This window comes from Thunnus maccoyii, chromosome 2 (genome assembly GCF_910596095.1).
Source record: "Thunnus maccoyii chromosome 2, fThuMac1.1, whole genome shotgun sequence".
In the NCBI taxonomy this organism is placed as follows: Eukaryota; Metazoa; Chordata; class Actinopteri; order Scombriformes; family Scombridae; genus Thunnus; species Thunnus maccoyii.
The window spans coordinates 2,450,179-2,471,310 of record NC_056534.1 but is presented as its reverse complement, the minus strand read 5'-3'; the positions used below and the strand labels follow the sequence as shown (position 1 = coordinate 2,471,310).

The following is a 21,132-nucleotide window of genomic DNA, read 5'->3' as shown; positions in this document are numbered from 1 at the left end:
ATTTAAAGACACACTTTTCTTCTGTTTCTGCTGCTGTGTGATGCTGCAGGTGTTGAATAAAGTCAAAGGAAAGAATTTGACGCACGGCCAACTGTGAACAGCAAACAGAACATCATTATTGATGTTTATGTAAAATCCCAGATACATTCAGTCACAGTTGAACAACATTATTGTAAGATTCAGACATTAATCCAACATGTTTCAGACCTGCCAGTCACATTAATAGCTGTATATTGATCAATATTTCAGCAGATTATGTAATAGATGCAAAATACTGGAGAAGTAACTCAGTAACTGAGGCGTTTGTGCTCTCTGCAGTTTTCAATATGGACCAACCTCTGTGCTGAAATGTGGACTAAAGCCTGAAACACTGGAAACAGCTCCACTCACTGTATAGAGCAACTTTACTGCCTTTAATACATCCATGACATGTATGCGTCTTGTTATGTTCAGCACTGTATTCCCCCAAATTAGCTTTCTTTGAGCTCTGGGGGGAATTAGATGTCGTGTCAATCAAAACAATCATGATATATAATGACCATACCCTCTGAAACATGATTTCATTTGAACTACAGTCCCACCACAGCAGAAACTATAAGGGCGTCTCCCCATGTGGACGGATAACCAGTCAAGAGGCTGGATCTAAAAACAATACTAAGAAAAAAATACAGACCGAGACACTTCTTTTTAAAAGTTTAATAAAGTTTAAATTGTAGGGTTATTAGTAATTTCATCAGCGTGTTAGTATAAATATGTTAACTTCACTAGATCATTCTCTCTCATTTACCAAATAAATATCTGTATTCATTTGTTGTGAAGGAACACGGTTGTTTACTGATACTGACCCTGTTCAGCTGTAAAATGGTTTAGTGACACAGCTTCTGTATGTGATCTAAATGTGTAAAGATTAACTGATTAAGTATATGAATTGTTCATATTCAAATTCAGTCTAGATACAGATTTGGTATCTTTGCAAACTTTTAGATGTTCACTAGATTTTAAAGCTCTGGTGGTTTGAACAGAGTTTCTCTTCACATGTGTTTTTCATGATGGATCCATCACTATTAAAGAGGTTAATGAATGAATAGTGGGAGGATATTGAAGCAGTAAAAAGACGAGTAAAATGTAAATATCTGCTATATATATATGCTATTATGCTATAATGAATCATAAATGAATGACCACATTAATCATATCCTGTTGAAAACACGTTGAACATGTACATCTTTTAACATGAATGACAGCAAATCTTTTAAAAATGTATCAGTTTATCAATGTTTGATGTGTTTTTATGTCTCTAATCCACTGACTGCTGTGTCAGTATTGTATTATCAATACTTTGCTGTATATTTGCACAGTGGATGTAAAATGTAAAGATGAATTTCATAAGTATTTGCATTGCTGCAAAAAATAGATCAGGCAGTTTGATTGACAGGACAGATGATCAGAGGGGCGGAGTTTTTACCACCATCATTACTACGGGGACAGAAGTATGGGTAGAGTTTGTCAGTGAAGGAGCAGCCAGTAAAGGAGTAGATAAGAGCTGCAGCATCTACATCATAAAAGGAGACCAGACCCTCCTCATAATCCACAAACACCCCCACCTTCTGAAGCTGAGACTTCAGAGAGAGACAGACTAGAGGACCAGCAAAAGCTTTGTACTCATTTCCATTTCTCAAACATATAGTCCAGAAACCATTCTGAGGTCTCAGTGTGATTGTTCCCTTCCTGTTGATGGACTCTCTGGCCACTCCTAAAGTCCATTCAGTCTTCTCTTTAACCTGAACCTCAAAGTAAAATCTGCCTGAAGAGAAACTCTGCTTTCCTAAAACACAGGGACCAAGAGAAAATTTCTCTGGGTTGTCTGGAAGATTCTTCCTTTTATAACCATGATTCACTTGTTTTCCATCACGAGACAGGATGAGATCAGGATGTGCTGTATCAGGATCAAGAGTCACATCCACTGCATACTGCTGGACGCTCTTCAGCTCAGCTTTAACCAGCTTCTTCATCTCTTTACTGAGCGTCTCCTCCAGCTGAGTCACAGCTCTCACCACAGTCCCCTCATATGATGGTGGACAGATGCTGACCTCTGTCCAGTCTTTGGTGGGTGGAGCAGCTTTCAGGGACGGGAAGTTTTGGAGGAGGTGGAGGTGGTCTTCAGAGCATGAGAGCTGCTTCACCTCAGAGCTTCTCTTCTTCAGCTCAGAGATTTCCTGTTTCAGCTCTTTGATGAAGTCTTCAGCCTGTTTCTCTGTCGTTCTTTGCTTCTTTTCAGTCGTCTTAATGAGCTCATTCAGGCTTCTCTCAAGAGACTCATTCAGAGCGGTGAAGACCTGAACACCTTCTGCTTTCTCTCTGTTTGCATCTTTCTTACTGAGGTTGACTGACCGTTTGATCTTTCGAATCTTCATTCGTCTCTTCTGAATCATCTGCTGAATTTCAGCCTCTGTCTTCCCCAGCTCTGCCTTCTTTCCTTCATATTCTTCTTCCAGAGGAACAAACTCATGTGTCTTGTGGTCTAAAACAGAGCAGAGCACGCAGACACATGTCTGGTCGGTCTTACAGAACAGCTCCAGAGGTTTATCGTGTTTCATACACATCCTGTCTTCCAGGTTCTCCACAGGGTCCATCAGCTGATGTCTTTTCAGGCGTGAAGCTGTCAGATGCGGCTCCAGGTGAGTCTCACAGTAGGAGGTCAGACACACCAGACAGGACTTCAGGGCCTTCAGTTTGGTTCCAGTACAGATGTCACAGGGAACTTCTCCTGGTTTGGCAGCTTGTTGCTCTGAGCTGCTGCTGCTGGCTTTCTGTTGAGCTTCCTGTCTGAACTGAGAAACCATCTCAGAGATGAAAGTATTCACCTTCAACTTAGGTCTTGTTTTGAAAACCTCTTTACACATCGGACACGAGTATTGGACATTACTGTTCCAGTGTTCAGTGATGCAGTTTTTGCAGAAGTTGTGTCCACATGGTGTGCTGACTGGATCAGTGAACACATCCAGACAGATGGAGCACAGAAACTGATCTTCAGATCGCAGACAGCTGGCAGCAGACATATCTACACACTGAGAAGACAGGTGAAAATGTGAAAAAAACTTTATTTTGTTCAACTTCAATTTAGAATACTGACCTTAATGTTTTTGTATTTTAATTGATGTCAAGTTGCTGCTGTAACACTGATGTCTCTAATGTTTCAAACATTAATGTCTGAGGGACTGAACTGGAAGAACGTTGTATTTGTGACTTCTAGCTGGTTGCCACTGTGGCTGTTGGGTCAACAACCTTCCAGATGTTTCACACAAAAAGACAGCAGGCAGTGTGGAGGCTAAATAGTTATTAATTAATAAAATGCTTTATTGCTATTTCTGTGACACTTGTGGTCCTCCATACCTGACTGTTGTTTTAAGACAGACTTGAGAAATAGTGAACCCGTCCTTTAATGCAGAGAGCTTCTTTGCTTCATTAATGAATAGTTAGTCTAATGATCATATCAGCAATAATTATTTGGAAATGGACAGAAGAAATGAGTTTAACAAGAAAATAATTTGAACAAAAGTTAAAACTTGCATAAAGATAATGATCCAACAGGAGCAGCAGCCCCTCACAACAAGAACTAATGAACTAATGTATCAATTTATGCCTCAATTTTCTAAATCAGTGTTAATAATGATGATAATTAATATATTTCAGCTTTAAAATAAATGTGCCCAAAGTCAGATGACAGTACAATAAATTTATTTGACTTATGTTTATTCAACAGTTGTGAGTTTAAAATGAAAAGTGTAAATTCCTGTTTGAGAAGAACTGTAAGTTTTCTGTTAATTCTGGTTGTTGAAACACAGTAAATATTATCAGCTGTACTCACCGGTGTTTGAGTCAGTTGTTGAGAAAGAAGTGAAGAACTCGGTTTAATTTTTCTTCAGACAGAGACAGAAACAGTTGTGTCGACTGCAGCTCCTCGTGTTTCTGACAAACTGTCAGTTTCATTTGACGAATGTGACGTTGACGTTTCCTCTTTGCAGTGTTGCTCCACCTCTTACTGCAGCTTGTTTGTGAGGTTTCGTTTCCTCCTTCAGCTTTAGACACGATCATAGTTAAACACATCTGGCACAAGATGAGTTTAATCTTTGGGAAACATTTGACCTCTGTCATCTTCTTTTTTCTGCAGTTTATTGCAGCTCACAGAATAGTTGGGGGGTGGAACACAAAACACAAACCTCAGTGACTTTAAGAGGAAGACTATGATAGTGAAATAAAACACCTCCACAAACAGTTTCTTCTTCTGCACAGGATTTAACTGCAGTGATACTGTATAGCAGAGTAGTTTCATTTATCACATAATGTGTTTTCATTCACTTTCCAGCCAGGGAAAGATCCCAGTAAAAAAGAAAAAGCACATCACCATCATGATATACAACATATTCCTTTATTGTTGTTACCAATAAATCTGTCACTCTCCCATTTTCAAACTCAAGAAATAATAAAAGAACAATGAAAAAAAAGAAAACAACAACTTTGTGTACTTTATGTACATCCAGATGAGCTCCTATAATCTCTCTTTAATAGTTTCACTTTACACATTAAGGGGCAATAATAATCATTTACAGGCAAACTGGACCTGACAACAGTTTTCAGGTTTCAGTTCTGGTTTTTGGCGACAAAATGTGATTTGAAGAAAAGTTTCTGTGTGACACAGTTGAGCTGCCTCCATCAGTACTGACTAGTGTTACTGTGTTTGTATGAGTTGCTCCAAAAGGTTTAATAATCAGATTCTGGAGTGAAAATGGTGAAGGATGAGGAGATCATAATATTGGTAAATGCACTTGTTCTATTGTTCTGAAAGTGAAACAAAAAAAGACGACGTTAATGTGTCATTTATGGTTTTCTGTTCTGTTCTTGGTTCATTTTTTGTCATTTTAATTGTAAAAAATATACTGAAATCAAAAGTCACTTTTATTTTCTTCACATTTAAGCTGCTGTAAACTGTAATTTGCAAACAAAAGTGCAGAAAGCTGTCGAGGTTCTGCTAAATATTTTCATTATCGACTCGTCGTTATTCACTTTGACTGGAAAATGTCAGAAAATAGGAGAAAATAATTTCCCGCAGCCCATCAAGACGTCTTTAAATGTCTTTTTTTATTTGACCAACAATTCAAAACCCGCAGATTCAGCGTCTGCTTGAGATCCGTCGTCACAGGTTGCAGTTCACTAAAGAGTTTCTTCTTTCTCGCATTTGAACAGTTTTTAGAGGCCTGAAGAGATAAAACCGTCCAATATTTCAATATATGAAAAAGCAGAGAACATTAAGAATGAATATATATGTTGTTTTTTTTTCTTATTTCCACTCTTGTTAATCATCTTTTCTATTTCCGAACATCTACTGCAGATAGTTTTCCAGTTTTCATTTGTCACACAAGTCTAAATACGAGTTCTTCTTTTCATTAAAGACAAAAAGCAGAAAGTTTGAACTGTTGAACGTTTGTTTAATCTCTGGTTCAGTTCACTGCAGCTGCTGGAGGAGCTTCGGTTTGTCTTATTGTTTGTGATTGACAGGAGGTGGAATTTTTAAATATAAAATTATTTATATCTGACATGGCAGACGTGCGTACAAAGAGCCAGAATTAAAGATACAATAATTAAAAACTCTCCTTCACATTGGAGCAGGAACGGTTCACTCCAGGTGTTTGGATTCACCTGAGCTGAATCTAAAACACCCAAACAACTAAACTCCATCCATTTTTTTAATGTAATTTAAAGGAAAGCAGACTTTGAAATGTAGCTGCTAACTCGCTGTGTGTGTTTGTTGTTGGATAAATAATGTTTGATCATTCGGCTAACACAGAAGTGTGAAAATATCCCTTAATATCCCCTTTACTCCAGAATAATAAATAGATCTGATTTAATACTTAAAACGGTACACATATCTAGTTCCCCTTTTTACAGTTTTGCAAATCACCTTAAAGCAAAGCCAAACAACAAAACAACCTTTGCAATTGAAAGTTTCCTTCTATTCCAGGTAATCATCTTCAGCCATTTTGAGATGATGTTTTGGTAAAAAGCAACAAATATATAATGTAGTGCTGAGAGGTGAAGTCATGTATACACACTTTTTTATAACACCAGCAGAAACCTAAAGGAATAACTTCACTTTTCAAGTAAAACAGAGAACACGTCTTTAAAAAAAATATCTACCTGTATCTTACAATCTGTCACCGAACACAAAGAGTCATTTAAAAAACTAGTAATCGCTCCAAATAATAATAATAATAATAATTACACAAAATACAATATTTCCAGGCATTCAGCATATAAAGCAGAAACAAGTCAGACGGGGAGCTTGTGTGCAGTTTTGGGACTCAACAGGAGTTTTTTTTTTTTCACAATAAAATGAGCTAATTAGCAACAGCAACTGTCAGGTTTAGTAGGAAGCATCTTGTCGCTAAAGACGACACTTGGTTGAATCTTTTGGCATTTTAGAGTCGTAATAAATACTTTTAGTGGTCGAAGTAAAACAAATAAATGAGAAAAGCTTCACTGCAGATTATTTTTGCTGCAGTTCGTCAGGATTTCCAACTATAAATATACAATAAAAAGCAGCAGGGTTTCACATCGAGCCTCGTCAAGACAACAATCAAAACTACACAATCAGAGGAGATTCAATCCTGAACATTTTTACATCCCTGCAAGGAAAAAAAAAAATCCACCTGACACTGGTTGGCCAAGATTTCAAACCTGAAATGTTTCTGTCATTTCAGAATAGTTTAAAAAATGGTCTCAGTGGGGATTTTACTCTGAAATATGCAGATGTGTTTACAGGTGGAGGCTCGGTGTATATTACACTTATCACTGACAACATGTCACAGCAGCGTCTCCAGACACACTGAAGGTGTTCATCTCAAAATGACACAGATATTTTGTAAGAAAAGAGAAAATAGTGTTAATTTTCTTTCAGTATGGGGTTGAAAATAGATAATGAGTGAGTTTGTAGTGTTCAGGTGGAAATAAAGACTCAAATAAACTTGTCTTGACTTTAAAAAAACCTGCAGCAGCACAGTATTCCCAAACTAAAAGAATTACTCAGCCAGCTCTGCTACACCTAAACTCACCTTTCACCACATTTAAAAAAAAAAAAATCTTAATTATCTCAGTACGTATTAGACACATCACTGCTGCCAGCATTAATGGATGCGACACCACAACTAGTGTATTTGAAGCCAAGAGACGTAAACTCCCAGTTAATTCACTGAATCAGTTATTCAGAAACTGGATTCAGAATTTTTTTTCTCGAAGCTCAACAATGTATGAAAAATATAGAAAGATGTCTGAAACCAGAGGATATTAAAAAAAAAAAGTCCAATCAGGACGGTTGTGATGAGCCACAAATGTTGGAAATGAAACTTGACTGTGTTGGTAATCATGTTCATTTAAATCACCATCATAAGCTTTGGTTTGAGAAGATTAACAAGTATTGTGTGTGTATCAAAGCCTGATATCTTATTCCTTTGTCCGTTGTTGTCTAAAAACTGTGTCTAATGTTAGTTTGTTTAGAAACGGCTCTAAAGACTAATAACAGCGTCACGTTTTCAGTCTCTGGAGAGTAGTTCTGTGTAAGGCAGGCACTACTGAGCATGTGCAGGAACGCTGTTCTGCTTATGGAGCTTCGCTAGCTTGTTGTGCTACATATCACAACCTCTTGAGTTTTTTTTACAATGTAGTTGTACAATACGGTCCTGCACATGCTCAATTGCGTCTGCTGTACACAGAACTACTCTGCAGAGACTGAAAACCCAGTGCAGCGGTGTGACTCATTCATGTGTTTTCAATAGTTTCTGGACAACAATGGAGGAATAAGACATATCAGGCTTTGATACACACACAATACTTGTTAGTAGATCAGTTCGTTGTTGGTTTGGATCCAAACATGAAGATTTGTTGACAATAAGAAAAATATAGAAAATCACCAGTCTCATCCTCTAAAAATGGATCTGCAACAATAGAGGACTATACAGGAAATTGTTGTGGAGGAGAATTTTGTCCAAAAGTGCGGCTACAACAGCCTCTTTCTGCAAGTAAAGGCCTGGTAACAGAAGCATTTACAACAGCGACATTTCAGACCAATGACCACGGTTAGTGGACTCACTTGTGGAGCTTTCACCTATAGCTCAACTCTGACAACCTTTGAGGGAGCAGAGAGTTAATTTCTGACTCTGCTTCAGTATAAACTTCTCCACAAAGCAGACGCAGTATGGTCTGAAGTCATCAAGAGACACGAGTCAATGTTATGAATATGTTCTCCTGAATAGACAGTGTTTGTCTGGCAAGTAGTCATTTTTACAGAAAAACACCTGCCACAACCTATTTTGGGAGGATGTGGGATTTTTGATGTCACTTTCTGGTCAGACTTGGTACCAAGAGTTAATTTCATATCATTTAGCAGACGTCACAGTGTTCAAAACATCTAAAAGCATCTTATTTTAGATTTAAATTTGTCAGGTGTCGGAGATCTGACCTCCAGAGGGATGAATCTCTGCCGTCATGTTGTCATTCGCTCTCAAAAATCAAACTCTTCTTCTTCAGGTTACATGAAAAACTTGGGACAGGAAATAATAAAAATCACACCAAATTAATTTAAAAGCAAAAGTCCTGTGCAGTCGGACGTCATCTTGAGGTGAAATATTAGTGCTCATTTTAGTTTGGATCATAAATGTGGGGTCTCCTTCTCCTTCTAGTCTCCTTCTTCACATGTTGGATGAAACATATTCGGTTTGTTAATTTGCTGTTTGGAGGGAAAAAAAAAAATCAAACTGGCTCCCACAACTTCTGATCAATTCAAAATCAATTTTCCTCAACACTTAAAAGAATTTATGTTCTGAAGAAAAAAGGCACATTATTATGACAAATATTTCAAAGCAATATGTCGACAGGATGTTTACGGGAGTGTTCGGGGTTAATGAGGAGAGTTTGTATGTTTACCTGTTAAAGAAAAAGAAAATAGATTCCAGCTTTAGTAAAGTGTACCGAGGGTTCCTGTTTTTTATTAATTTCTTTTGCCTTTTCCCCGTTTTGCTCTCATTTATCGTCTCATCCAGAGGTTTGTTTGTTTCGGGACCCAGGCCAGCCCGAGTCCAGAGGGTGTGGGGGGTGGGGACGAATATTTGACAAATCTTTAATGAGCAGTCAGGGTCACTGTCACCAGCTGACCACCTGATGATTCCTCCTGCTTCGGAAACAAACTCCTCCATTTGTCCAAAAAACACCAAAACAAACCCCGCCCTCTTCCATCACAGCGTCTCCTTTACTTGACGCTCGAGTCCGACAGTCAGCTGCAGACCGGTGTCGGGTCATACGAAGACCTTGGCAAGTGCGTCTGCCCCGGCGCTGCCGATGTAGCACTTAGTGGGGTGGAACGCCACGTCGTGGATGGACTCCTCAAACTTCTTGCGGTGGGCGGTGAACTCCTGGATGCATGTCTTGCTCTCCATGTTCCACAGACGGATCGAGCAGTCGTGGCCTGTGAGGAAGAAGAGAGGAAGTCAGTGAGGACGGAGGAAGAGCATTTTGTCTCTATCAGGTTAACTGTAAACACGCTCACATCAGACTTATAAAGTACATTTCCATCCACCTGAGCTCTTAATTTGCGCATAAAATATACATGAGATCACATTTAGTAAACCCCAAAATAATGTCAATAATGTGCTCTTTTTTTAAAATATATTGTTAATAGTTTTTTATTATGAAAAGGAAGAAAAAAGGTCTTTTGGAAAATATCAGAAATGCTCCTTTTTGTCTCAGCCTGCTCAGGGGCGTGTCGGTGTCTGTGTTTGATCGACAGCAGCTAGCAGGTGTGTGTGTCGGTGTCTGTATTTGATCGACAGCACCTGAGAGGTGTGTGTGTCGGTGTCTGTGTTTGATCGACAGCAGCTAGCAGGTGTGTGTGTCGGTGTCTGTATTTGATTGACAGCACCTGAGAGGTGTGTGTGTCGGTGTCTGTGTTTGATCGACAGCAGCTGGCAGGTGTGTGTGTCGGTGTCTGTGTTTGATCGACAGCAGCTGGGAGGTGTGTGTGTCGGTGTCTGTGTTTGATCGACAGCAGCTGGCGGGTGTGTGTGTCGGCGTCTGTGTTTGATTAACGGTATTTAATTGAACTGATGTAAAACTAGGGGGCGCCATCATGAAATTAAAGAATTTAAAATATACATTTTTCCCTTTTGGTTTCTGACTTTTCCTCAAAGGAGAACACAGGACAAATGATTTACAGAGCAGAAATGTTGCTGCAGAGGACAAAAAAAAGATATTTCATTTAATAATTTCGTATATATATATATATCTTTTAACACCTGACAGAACAAAGGCCTAAATATGGCAAAAAAGAGAGAGGTCTTGTTTAGCTGAGATGAAAACTTTGGTGTCGATAATGTGAAGCAGATGCTTCCAGTGTAGATGTAGTTTTGGTGTGTTGCTGCCACCTACTATTACATTTCTCTGCTATCTCAGAGGACCAAAAAACAAGAATTAAAAAGGGCAGCAGACAAATACATTAGAGATACAGGAATCCAATCTGTGGGAATGATATTGGAGCCAATACTGACTTTATTAATAAGATTATATATTAGACTGAATACAGTTCATTTGCTGCTGTTCAGTTCATAGTAACGTGTAAATCTACTGCTGCTAATCTTCACTACCTGCATGTACTTCACAATACAGTAAATGCATTTTAATGTGAAAGCGGTGGTAGGCCTTTACTGTCAATCTGGACGTTTTGTGAGTAACATTTGCAGGTGGAAGATCAGGAGTTTTTATCGAGTGTCAGGAAAAATTCAGTTAAAGCAAAGAAGTGGTCACCTGTGGTCACATGACCGATAATCACAATGTTCAAGACATCGGTCACCGAAAATGTTTTACTTACTTCCAGACATGAGGTACAGTCCATTTGGATCCACAGCGAGACTTGTGACGGAGTCCAGGTGGGCGACCATTGAGTGAATCAGTTTACCTGCAAATTCAGAATAGATTAAAAAAAATCAGCCATTTAATCAGTTTTGGTAAAAGTCTTTAAGGACCAAATATGCTGAGTCATTTCTTACTGAGAAGACTTATTTTAAGGATCAGTCTGGTGATTTTCTATATTTTTCTTATTGTCAACAAATCTCATGTTTGGATCCAAACCAACAATGAACTGATCTTCTAACAAGTATTGTGTGTGCATCAAAGCCTGATATATCTGATTCCTCCATTTTTGTCCAGAAACTATTGAAAACACATGAATGAGTCACACCGCTGCACTGGGTGACATGTTCCTTCATCATGAAGAGTTTTGTCACGTTAGTTTGTTTAGAAACGGCTCCAAAGAGTAAATATAGTGATAAGATACCTGTAGTGATCCTCAAGACTGAGGTTCCTAGTAAGGCAGACCCCATTGCGCATAAGCAAAAAGTGGTTCCATTTACAGCTTCACTAGCTTGTTGTGCTACATATCTCAACCTCTTGTCTTAATACTACATTATAAATTTATCAAAGAACTTCAGTAGAAAGTCAAGAGGTTGTGACATGTAACACATCAAGCTAGCAAAGTATAATAGTACTATCTTCACTATCACGACTATCATCATAGTAGTACTATATCACAATATTTACTCTTTGGAGCCGTTTCTAAACAAACTAACGTGACCAAACTCTTCATGATGAAGGAACATGTCACCCAGAGCAGCGATGTGACTCACTGATGTGTTTTTAATAGTTTCTGGACAACAACGGAGGAATAAGATATATCAGGCTTTGATACACACACAATACTTGTCAGTAGATCAGTTCATTGTTGGTTTGGATTCAAACATGAGATTTAGCTTTATCTTTTAAATGTGGTTCTAACAGATGTGACGGTTGGTGTGATGCTTCACTCCTCCTCAGTGTGTCTACCTGTGTTATTATCGAAGAACTGGATGTGCCGGTCCTCCTGGGCTGTGATGGTGATTGGCAGCGTGGGATGACTCAGCACTTTGTTGATCTTGCAGGGAGCTTCTGCGTGGAGGCGGACGTGAGAAGAACAACATTATCGTTTAAAACCCACAATCTTCAGTCCATCAGCGAGGACTGCAGGCACTTAGTGAGAGACTGAAAGCATCGAGGCAACAAGCTGTTTCTCAACTGTCAGAACCAACCAGCACGATGGGTGAAATTTACAAAAGGCCTGTTAAATAACTGTAATAATTATATTTTAATTATATTTTTGAGTGAAAACGTCTCAGGTAGGAGTCAGGTCTGTCAAGGAGGATAAAGGATATTTATGCAGGTGACACAGCAGAGAGGTAGTGCACATAAAAAGAGGATTTTAGATTGAAATATAACTTTATTGAACCCCAGAGAAACAAGTTTGGTCGCCTATGCACAATAACAGAAGATACACAAGTTAAACAAGCCGACAACATATGAAACACATACAGTAACACGCAAACTAACACATAATCCAAGAGGACATTAATGTAGCTCCCGAACCCATCTAGTCAATAAACTAATAAACTATATATATATATAAATATATATATATATATATGTAATACAATCAATCAATTAATATATAAGAAGCCAACTGTCACGCACTTAAAAACATGAGCAGTAATACAGGCTGTAAATATGAAATAAAACCTTTAAAATCAATTGAAATTCAATTAAAATTAACCAATCAAATGTTTTGTGGAGACTAATATTACATGCATTCAATATCTGGGTCTGGATAAATATTTCCAATACCACAACAAACCCCAAAGCTTTGGCATCTATACCAAAATATATATCGTCTTAACTACTTACTTTGCTGCGTAAAAACACAGTTTCCTCCCAAGATATTTCTCCTTTTTAAAGGATTAAAAATAATTCTGCTGCTCCGGCTCACAATTACTATGGTCGCTAGATGGCAGCTGTCACTCAAACACAACTTTATGTTGTTTTTAGGCGACTAAAATTACGACCTGTTGTGTCGTTTTTCCTGGGAGGTCAGTCAATCAGTGAGTATGTTAACAAGATCAGGTATCCGATAAACATTTGCCAAATTTAAGTACTTGACAGGTGTTGATATTTGGTCTTATTGACACAATTCAGTCACTACTATAAAAGTAAGAAAATTAGTATCTTTTAAATATAAAAGCAATTAAACAGCCAGAGATGAGAAGTCTGCTGTTTAATTTACTGACCAACGTGAAGCGAACAAATCAAACAGGTACTAAATATTCTCTCCCTGAGAATCGAGGTCACCTTGTTTGGGTCTGTGATTGGTTGACTAACCTGGCGGGCCGGCGGACTCCAGCTTCAGGACGAGCTGCTGCGTCTCCATGTTGAAGAGTCCGATGTGGCCGGTGGTGAATGACGTCACCATGTGAGCCGGCTCGCTGCTCACCACGTCCACCGAGGTCGGCACGCCGAGCTCTGAGAGACATCAGACAGCAGAGACTCATCAGAGGTCAGACGGTTACTGGTTAAACATCACCGACCGTCAATGGAAACAAAACTATTAAAGACACAGAGGATATCCCAAAACAACTGTATCCAAGGAAGACTGAAGAGACTAAAGGAGGAAAATATCTAACAAACAAGACCTACAAGAAATGTGTCAAGCCGATGCTCGATTGATCAGAAAATTAGTGAATCTTCTGGTGATCGGACAGAAAACATGTTGAATTTTCAAGCATGCATCGAATTTCCCTGCTGGTGATATAAGAATAAGATGCTTAAATAGCATTTGGCTTAAAGTAAGGCTAACATGCTATAATTAACACGCATGTTAACATGCTGAGTCTCAGAATGTAATGTTTAGTGTGTTAGCTGTTTATACACTAAATGTTATCAGGCTAACATGGAGCATGCGCAGTTTAGCATTAGCAGAGCTAAGGCCAAGTAGACTTCAGTCATCCTTATTTGATGTCTCCTATGAACTGAAGTGTTGGACAAATGGACATATAGACCTGTTGTTATTGATGCCGAAGGAAAAGTCAGATGATGACCAAAATCTTTATGATTCATCCTCTGAGGAACATAAATGTCTGAACCCAAACTGATGTCAATCCATCTGATACTGTACATACTCTATACAGTTATCCATAATGGCTGCTACAGGCGGTTAGTTTCTGTGTTGACTTTCATTCAGACTCAAACAAAAGTTTGAAATGATTCATGTAAAAATCATGTTTATTTGGAAAGATGTTGCCCTGATGTACAACGTTTTGTGCGCTAAATGTGTTTTTGTGTGTTTCCCAAATCTCTATAACAGAGCTGGAGAGAGCGAAGTTAGCATGACACATAGAGCCACAATGGCCTCATTTATGGGAAATACATCGAACCCGGAATTTCCCTTTAAGTGTCGGACTCACAGACTGGCTGATGTGAACAAAAACAGTTGCTGAGTCAGATTTTTAAAAGCTGGACTGTTGAGACTCCTCTGATAACGATCAGGATGTAGGACTGAACGTTTCTCACCTCCTCGCTCGTTGAAAACAGCGAGAGACGGCGAGGTGTCGGCGGCGTTCCAGAGCCGGACCGTTCCATCGGCCGAGCAGGAGAGGAGGCGGTGGTGGGCGGAGCTGTAGACCACACCCCACACCAAGTCTGTGTGACCGCAGAGCGCCCCCCGCAGGACTGACGGCTCTGCCGCAAACATGAGAGAGAGAAGACTGATTAAAATACATTTTCTGCAACAGATTTTGGACACCAGGTGGCGCCAAAGTCTTCACATTTTACCCTTGAAATGGGCTTCAGGGGAATAATAAAACAAACAAAACACATGATGTAGTTTTGATGGGACTAACTGGAACGTACCATATGAGTCGTAGGGGTCGATGTTGGGGTTCGGGGTGTTCCAGCTCTGAATGGTACCGTCCACCCCCCCACTGAAGCACTGCTCACCGCTCGAGCTCATAGTGACACACAGGACAGCACCGCTGCACAGCAGAAAATCATAATTTAATAACTTATCAACTTTGTGTAACTTCCTGTTATGCCTTAAATACCCCGAAGGTCCAAATCCAACACGCTGACTGTCTCTTGGAGTTCTCTTTGAATGCAATTTCACTTAAAAAGCCTTAAAATGAGACGGTTATGGAACAGGATTAAAGCGACATGAGAAGTATGACTGGACTTTTAGGATTAATCTCACAATTATTCTGATATTAAGCCAGAATCATGACTTTTACAAAAGGTTGTGTAGGAATTTTTTTTCCAAACTACTTTTGTTTTTCCTCACAATAATGTTTTTGTTACCTCACATTAAGTCTCGTATTCCCTCTGATTCACAGAGGAAGGCTGAGCTTTAACAGTAGCAAAGAGCACAGATTCATAATATAATATAATATTATTACATTATTCCTCTGCTTGTTGTGACCGCAGTGTGAGAGGGTCATTGCTGTGGTTTATGAATACCACAGCAATGACACATTAGTTTTTAATGGGTGTGACACTAACTACATGCATGCGTGTGTGTGTGTGTGTGTGTATGTGTGTGTGTGTGTGTGTGGGTTTGTGCAGTGGATTAATGCTGTTGTGCTGGCCGAGTATTGAGGTGAAGCTTTTTTGATAATCAATTAATAGTTTTGAGTCATTTTTCTAAAGAAAGAATTAAGAAATAATGTCCAAGTTCTCTGATTCCAGCTTCTTAAATGGGAATATTTTTTTTTTAAATCTTTGAATATCTTTGGGTTGCAGACTGGGACAAAACTGGAAAACAGTAACCAACATTTTTCACCATCTTCTTACATTTCATAAACCAAACAATTCATCAATGAATTGAGAAAATAATCAGCAGGTTAATTAATAATGTTTGTTGCAGCCCTCGTCTGGATTTATGATGCTTCCTCTGCTAACGTTAGTACCCCAGAAGCTGTAAAGAGTAGAGTAGACACGTCCACAGTCACAGCTGGTGGATGTTTACTGTCAGAGCTCCGCCTTTCAATGAGTAATAAATTCACAATGTGAAGTCTCACATCATCTCTCCGTTCTGTAGTTTCTGCAGAGCCTTAATCTAAACTGAGGGATCAGGTTGGTGTTACTCGGAGATTCTGACGTAATATATTCTGGTGTTGAGCTCAGTTTCTGGCCCATAATTTCAAAACCAAAACAAAAAACAACAAAAACAACTGTTTTTTAGAATATAAATAAGACATCAGAATACATCCCTACACCACAGAGCAGTGAAAACACATTGATTTGACTGCTGGATAAAGTCCAGCAGTGCTGAGAATAAATATTTATTTCCAAGCAGCCTTCCAAACAAACAGGTAAACAGGAACTCACCTGTGAGCTCTGAATGTGTAGATGGGCTCCACATCTAAAGCTGCACATCTGGAATATTAAAGCAGAGAACAACAGTTTTCATCGTCTAACATTTGATAGATAATGTCTCACTGTATCTACCGGGAACAGCAGGGAATTATGTTGTTTATGCTGCTGGGAGGTTTTAACTGTGAAACAAGGAACCAGTGCTGAGGTCATGAAGTCATGACATCACTTCCTGTTCCACTAGCTTCTGTAACTCAACCAAGCGGCAACCTCCGGCGCTGTAAAATGAAGCCAATGTGAAAGAGCCAGAAACTGCAGTTCCTTGAACGACCACTTGAGGCTCCAAAAGCGAGTCAATCCCCATAGACCTCCATGTTAAAATGCCCAACTTTACAGCAGAAATAAACATGTTTACAGCCTGGTACAAACAACGGTTTTTCGTCTCTGTAGCTAATTTCCTCTTTCATGACAACTGTACGGGGGATGAATTTTTTTATAACTCACCCGTTTAAGTTTTATTAAGCTGTAAAGTTCTGCATAATGAAGGACATGGCTGCTTTGAGTGACAGGTCCGCCAGCCGCTGGGTGGCTTGTTTCAGCCATTCGGCCCGCCTCTTTGGCCATTTCTGATTGGCTGGGAGTTAGGCAGTGTCACACACTGCCAAGATGGCGACGGCCGGAGCGGCTCACTTTGAGCTTCAAAACCGCTCTTCAGAAACCAACGAGTGACGTCACGGTAACAACGTCCATATTTTATACAGTCTATGAACTCAACACCATCTCTCATTCAGCGTTTCTTTCATCGGTGTTTCTTGACTTTACTTTATGTGTTCTAACAACTCGGCTCTGCTTTTAAAGCTTGAAACATTTGTGGCTTTAACTTTAAAAGTTAAATAAAGAATATTTTTTTAAAAAACTACAGCTGAAAGTTTATCGTCATGGCAGCGTGGCTACGTCCTCACAGTTTGGTTTCATCCATAAAATCGCTCGTAAATTCTGGAGTTATTTTTCCAAACTTTTTAGCTGTAATCTCTGCTGTCATGAAAAGTAAAAATAGCATTCCTCTGTTCTGCTGTCATTACAGACGTCTCAACTAACCAGACACTCAACACATGGACAGATATTTAATAAACAATGATATCAGATATTTTTTTTAATTACCCTCGTTATCTAAACAGGAAGTGAAAAACACATTTTCAGCTCTTAGTTTTTTAGATCTCAACGGGATTTTGAATTTGAGGTTTTGCTACTTCTGGAGCAGAATCAACAGCAAATGAAAACAGGAGCAGATCCAGGAGGCATTTTACTAAAATATGATGGACTATACTAAACTGGATATTAGAAATAAAGGTTCATCTTTAATATAAAGCTGTTTTAAATAAAGGCCTGTATCTCTCTGCAGTTGAGGTTTATAATAAAGGATTAACGGTTTATGAATGAATACAGTGATATTTGAAAGCCTCACTTCTTGGCGGGCGCCGTCTTCTGGAGGTTCCACAGTTTGAGGGTGTGATCCTCGGAGGCGGTGACCAGGACGGGCTCCACCGGGTGGAACGCCAGGCCGCGGACCGAGTCGAAGTGGCTCCTCAGGGTGAACTTCGGGTTCCACGTCTTCCTCAGCGCGTCTTTGTTGTTGGTGATCTGAAGCAGGGAAGGTTCTCATTAGGCTTTCTGATGAGTTACTTTACTGCACACAAGTCTCGACTGTTGCCTTTAAAGCAGCGTTACACAGTTCTCTACACTGGTGGATCTCAGAGGCAGCGAACCAAATTATACCAAAGACAGATGAGCAGAATCATCAACATTTGGATTTTCACATGACTGTGATTTCTTAATTTATTGTCTGTAGAGACAAAGAGGAGGAATGCGTCACTTAACAGTAAAAACTACCAGTAAAAATAACAAAAACCACACCAGACTAAACCAAAAAAGAAAAAAGAAATCACAACCAGAAATGTGTCCTGCGATTACACAAAGAGAAATTTCAACAAAAACAAAACAAAAATGAAACTGAAATTTTACACCTGACATTTTCTAACAGAAAATCAGTTTAGTTCAATTCAAAACACTTTATTTGTCCCCGAGGAGACATGTAGAGAAGCACAGTCAACAAGAAAAAACTAAAATGGAAAAAACTGGAAAAATAAAAAGCGAAAAAAAAACAAACAAACCTAAAACTGACTGTCATGGCAGCTTCTCAGTTCAATTTGTCAGGTTTCATTTGACTTCAAGTTTTGAGAGGATAATAAAGAGTGAAGTGTTTTTATGTCTCAAATCTGCTGAAAGGCTGCGTTCAGTCTGACTGAAAACGGGTCGTCTGTCAAAACTTTTGAACCTCGAGTTTCGGCATCCAACACGGGACTGAAGGAGCAATTAAAAATCTGTGTAAGTGCACATTGCTTGTATTTCTTTTTTTTTTTTACCAACATTCTTTTTATTGTTTTCACAACATAACAAAGAAATATCAAGTAATACAATTACATACATTGAACGAACATGTCAACCCCCCACCCCCCACATTATTCCAGGTCTTGGTTGGGGGTCAGGATCATGCTTTATAGTCCGTTACCTTGTGTAAAAAAGGAAGAAAAAAAGAAATATATTTCTACAGTATTATTTACTGCAAAGAGTCACGTTTCACATGTCTCCAGGTTCTTCCATCACACCTGACAAGTCTGTTCTTGATACATAGTGAATGAAAAGGTCCCAGATCTGCTGAATATGATGTTGTTGATGTTTTATGGAAAAGGTAAAGTTATGGAACGCTCAGACAACCACCTGCTTATACTTGGTCTCCTGGTGTTTTTCCCTGAGAGAGCTATTTACTCTTTTTGCCATTAACACACTTAAGTCTACAAATATTCATTGATTCTTTTTAAGTTTCAAATTATCCGGATGTAAACGTAATATAAACAGCTGCGGAATTAAGGGTACTTGAATCTGTAAAGTATTTTGAGTACATTGTTTCACTTCTTGCCAGAATTTTTGTATTTCTGTACATTACCAAGTACAATGGAAAAAAAGTACCTTTTTCCTTCTCCCATTTAATACAAATATCAGGTAAAGTGCTGTTATATCTGTTTAGCTTATCTGGAGTTATATATGTTCACATCAACCAGTTATATTGTAGCAATTTCAGGCGGATGTTAGTGGTTCTCGATTGTGCTTTAGTGAATGTCTCTTCCCACTTCTCTATTGGGATGTCTTCCTGTAGGTCCTCCTCCATGCCTCCAGACGTCCTGCAGATGTTTCTGTACTTCCATCTACCAGGCATTTAGAAATTTTAGAAATTAAACCCCTCTCTACGCAATTCATGCTCATTAATTGTTCTACGGTTGACATTTCTGGGGTGCATAATGTTTGATTTTGGCTGTATTTTATTTTGTAATGTGAACGCCACATTCCTACTGTTTATCTTGCGAGTGTCCCAATAACAGGTGTGCAGGCTGTGCAGTGTTTGTAGTCTGATAAACTTTCTCTAACTGGTCTCCATGGATCATATTTCATGGCGTCGCTGAACACCGTCTGGGCTGTTTTCCTTCTCAGCACCCACTAGAGTGACATCCTGCGTGTCGGTTTAACTCACATCAAAAGCCAGGCTGTCGGCCTCGTTGGCGACGGTCAGTCCGGCCAGTTCTCCCAGTCCGAGCTCGTTGGAAACCGCCTCGTCCACTCTGCCCAGTATGAACGACTTCCCCGATGACGGCAGGAAGGTCATGGCCTCTACGGAGACAAAACAGTCAGCAGGGTTAAAAAATGTAAGTGTTCAGACCTCAAATGAGTAAATTAACTAGCGAATCAGGAGCAGGTTACCTTCTTCTGGGCGTCCCACTTCATGCTCATTGAGTCTGGGCACACTGGGCCGGGAGGGGGGCGTCACAGGGGGCTGCATGGAGGGAAGCTCCACAACCTCCCGCAGGTTGGCCAGCATGTCCTGGAGCTTAGACCGGTTTGGTCCTGGAGGAGGAGGACGAGGAAGAGGAAGAGGAGGAAGAAAGTGACGCAACAACAAGGAGAAGATGCGAGATGAAGACAAAAAATCAGAGGAGGAAACAGAAACACGGAGGCAGGAGAGAGGAGTTTGGGAGAGAGATGGAAAACAGACAATCAGCAAAATGAAGGCAAAGGAAGATTAAAGAGTTTATACTGTCACAAAAAAATACAATTAAATCTGAATCGAACAGCATGAAGGATGGAAATAAAGCATTAGATGGATGCAGCAGCAGCAGCAGCAGCAGCAGCAGCAGCAGCAGCAGCTCTAAAAGCTTCCAGAGGATCCAATAGAAAGAAAGATAAAATAAAGCCAGAAGAATAAAAAGCGACAGAAATAAGAAGAATATCTGCAGAAACAAATGAAATGTAGAAGAGGCAGCTGCAGAATTCATCAACATACAGACACGAAGAAACAAACAGGGATGAACTGATGTTGTTACTGGTTATTAACTGGATTCATCAGCATCAGAAAACTGCATGACAACAGAGTAAAGCAGATCCCTCTAATGGTGATAAACACATTGAACCTCAATTTAAATTAATGGTTCAATAATGGATTAGAGTGAAGGATGTATTTAATATTGACAACATATATGTGATTTTTGGGGAAAGTGATTAAAGTCGGTGCGTTCCTTTGGGAGGTTTGGGGGAAACGTGCAGAGATTCAGGAAATCAACAGGAAGTTAAAAAAAGAGGTGAAGATTAAAAAGAAAAACGTCGGAGGAATAAAAGAAAGGAGGAGTGGAGTATGGTAACCATCAATAGAAAAAAAAAGACAAAGAAGATGGGAGCGATGTCCGCTGTGGTGCAAACACTCAAAACACTAAACCTCTGATATACAGAAAGGACGAGATGACAAGACGGAGTGGAGTT

General features: G+C 39.4%; 2 protein-coding genes across 4 annotated transcripts in view; both read right to left on the bottom strand.

Moving 5' to 3' along the window:
- Positions 1-41: 41 nt before the first annotated feature.
- LOC121913323 (zinc finger protein RFP-like) lies at positions 42-7,538 on the bottom strand. Its single transcript, XM_042436012.1, has one exon. The coding sequence runs from the start codon at positions 3,057-3,059 to the stop codon at positions 1,416-1,418; it is 1,644 nt and encodes a 547-aa protein (XP_042291946.1). The 5' UTR covers positions 3,060-7,538; the 3' UTR covers positions 42-1,415.
- A 354-nt stretch (positions 7,539-7,892) lies between these two features.
- Positions 7,893-21,132, bottom strand: part of strn (striatin, calmodulin binding protein) — a 63,580-nt gene continuing 50,340 nt past the window's right edge. For all 3 annotated transcript variants that reach the window (XM_042390567.1, XM_042390559.1, XM_042390577.1), the window contains 10 exons: positions 20,080-20,223; positions 19,853-19,989; positions 17,732-17,907; positions 16,282-16,329; positions 14,812-14,933; positions 14,473-14,640; positions 13,285-13,425; positions 11,923-12,024; positions 10,913-10,999; positions 7,893-9,514 (listed from right to left, as the gene is read on the bottom strand). In XM_042390567.1, the coding sequence (XP_042246501.1) occupies positions 9,345-9,514; positions 10,913-10,999; positions 11,923-12,024; positions 13,285-13,425; positions 14,473-14,640; positions 14,812-14,933; positions 16,282-16,329; positions 17,732-17,907; positions 19,853-19,989; positions 20,080-20,223 (1,295 nt within the window). In that variant the 3' untranslated portion in view covers positions 7,893-9,344. The remainder of the gene's footprint in view (positions 9,515-10,912; positions 11,000-11,922; positions 12,025-13,284; positions 13,426-14,472; positions 14,641-14,811; positions 14,934-16,281; positions 16,330-17,731; positions 17,908-19,852; positions 19,990-20,079; positions 20,224-21,132) is intronic.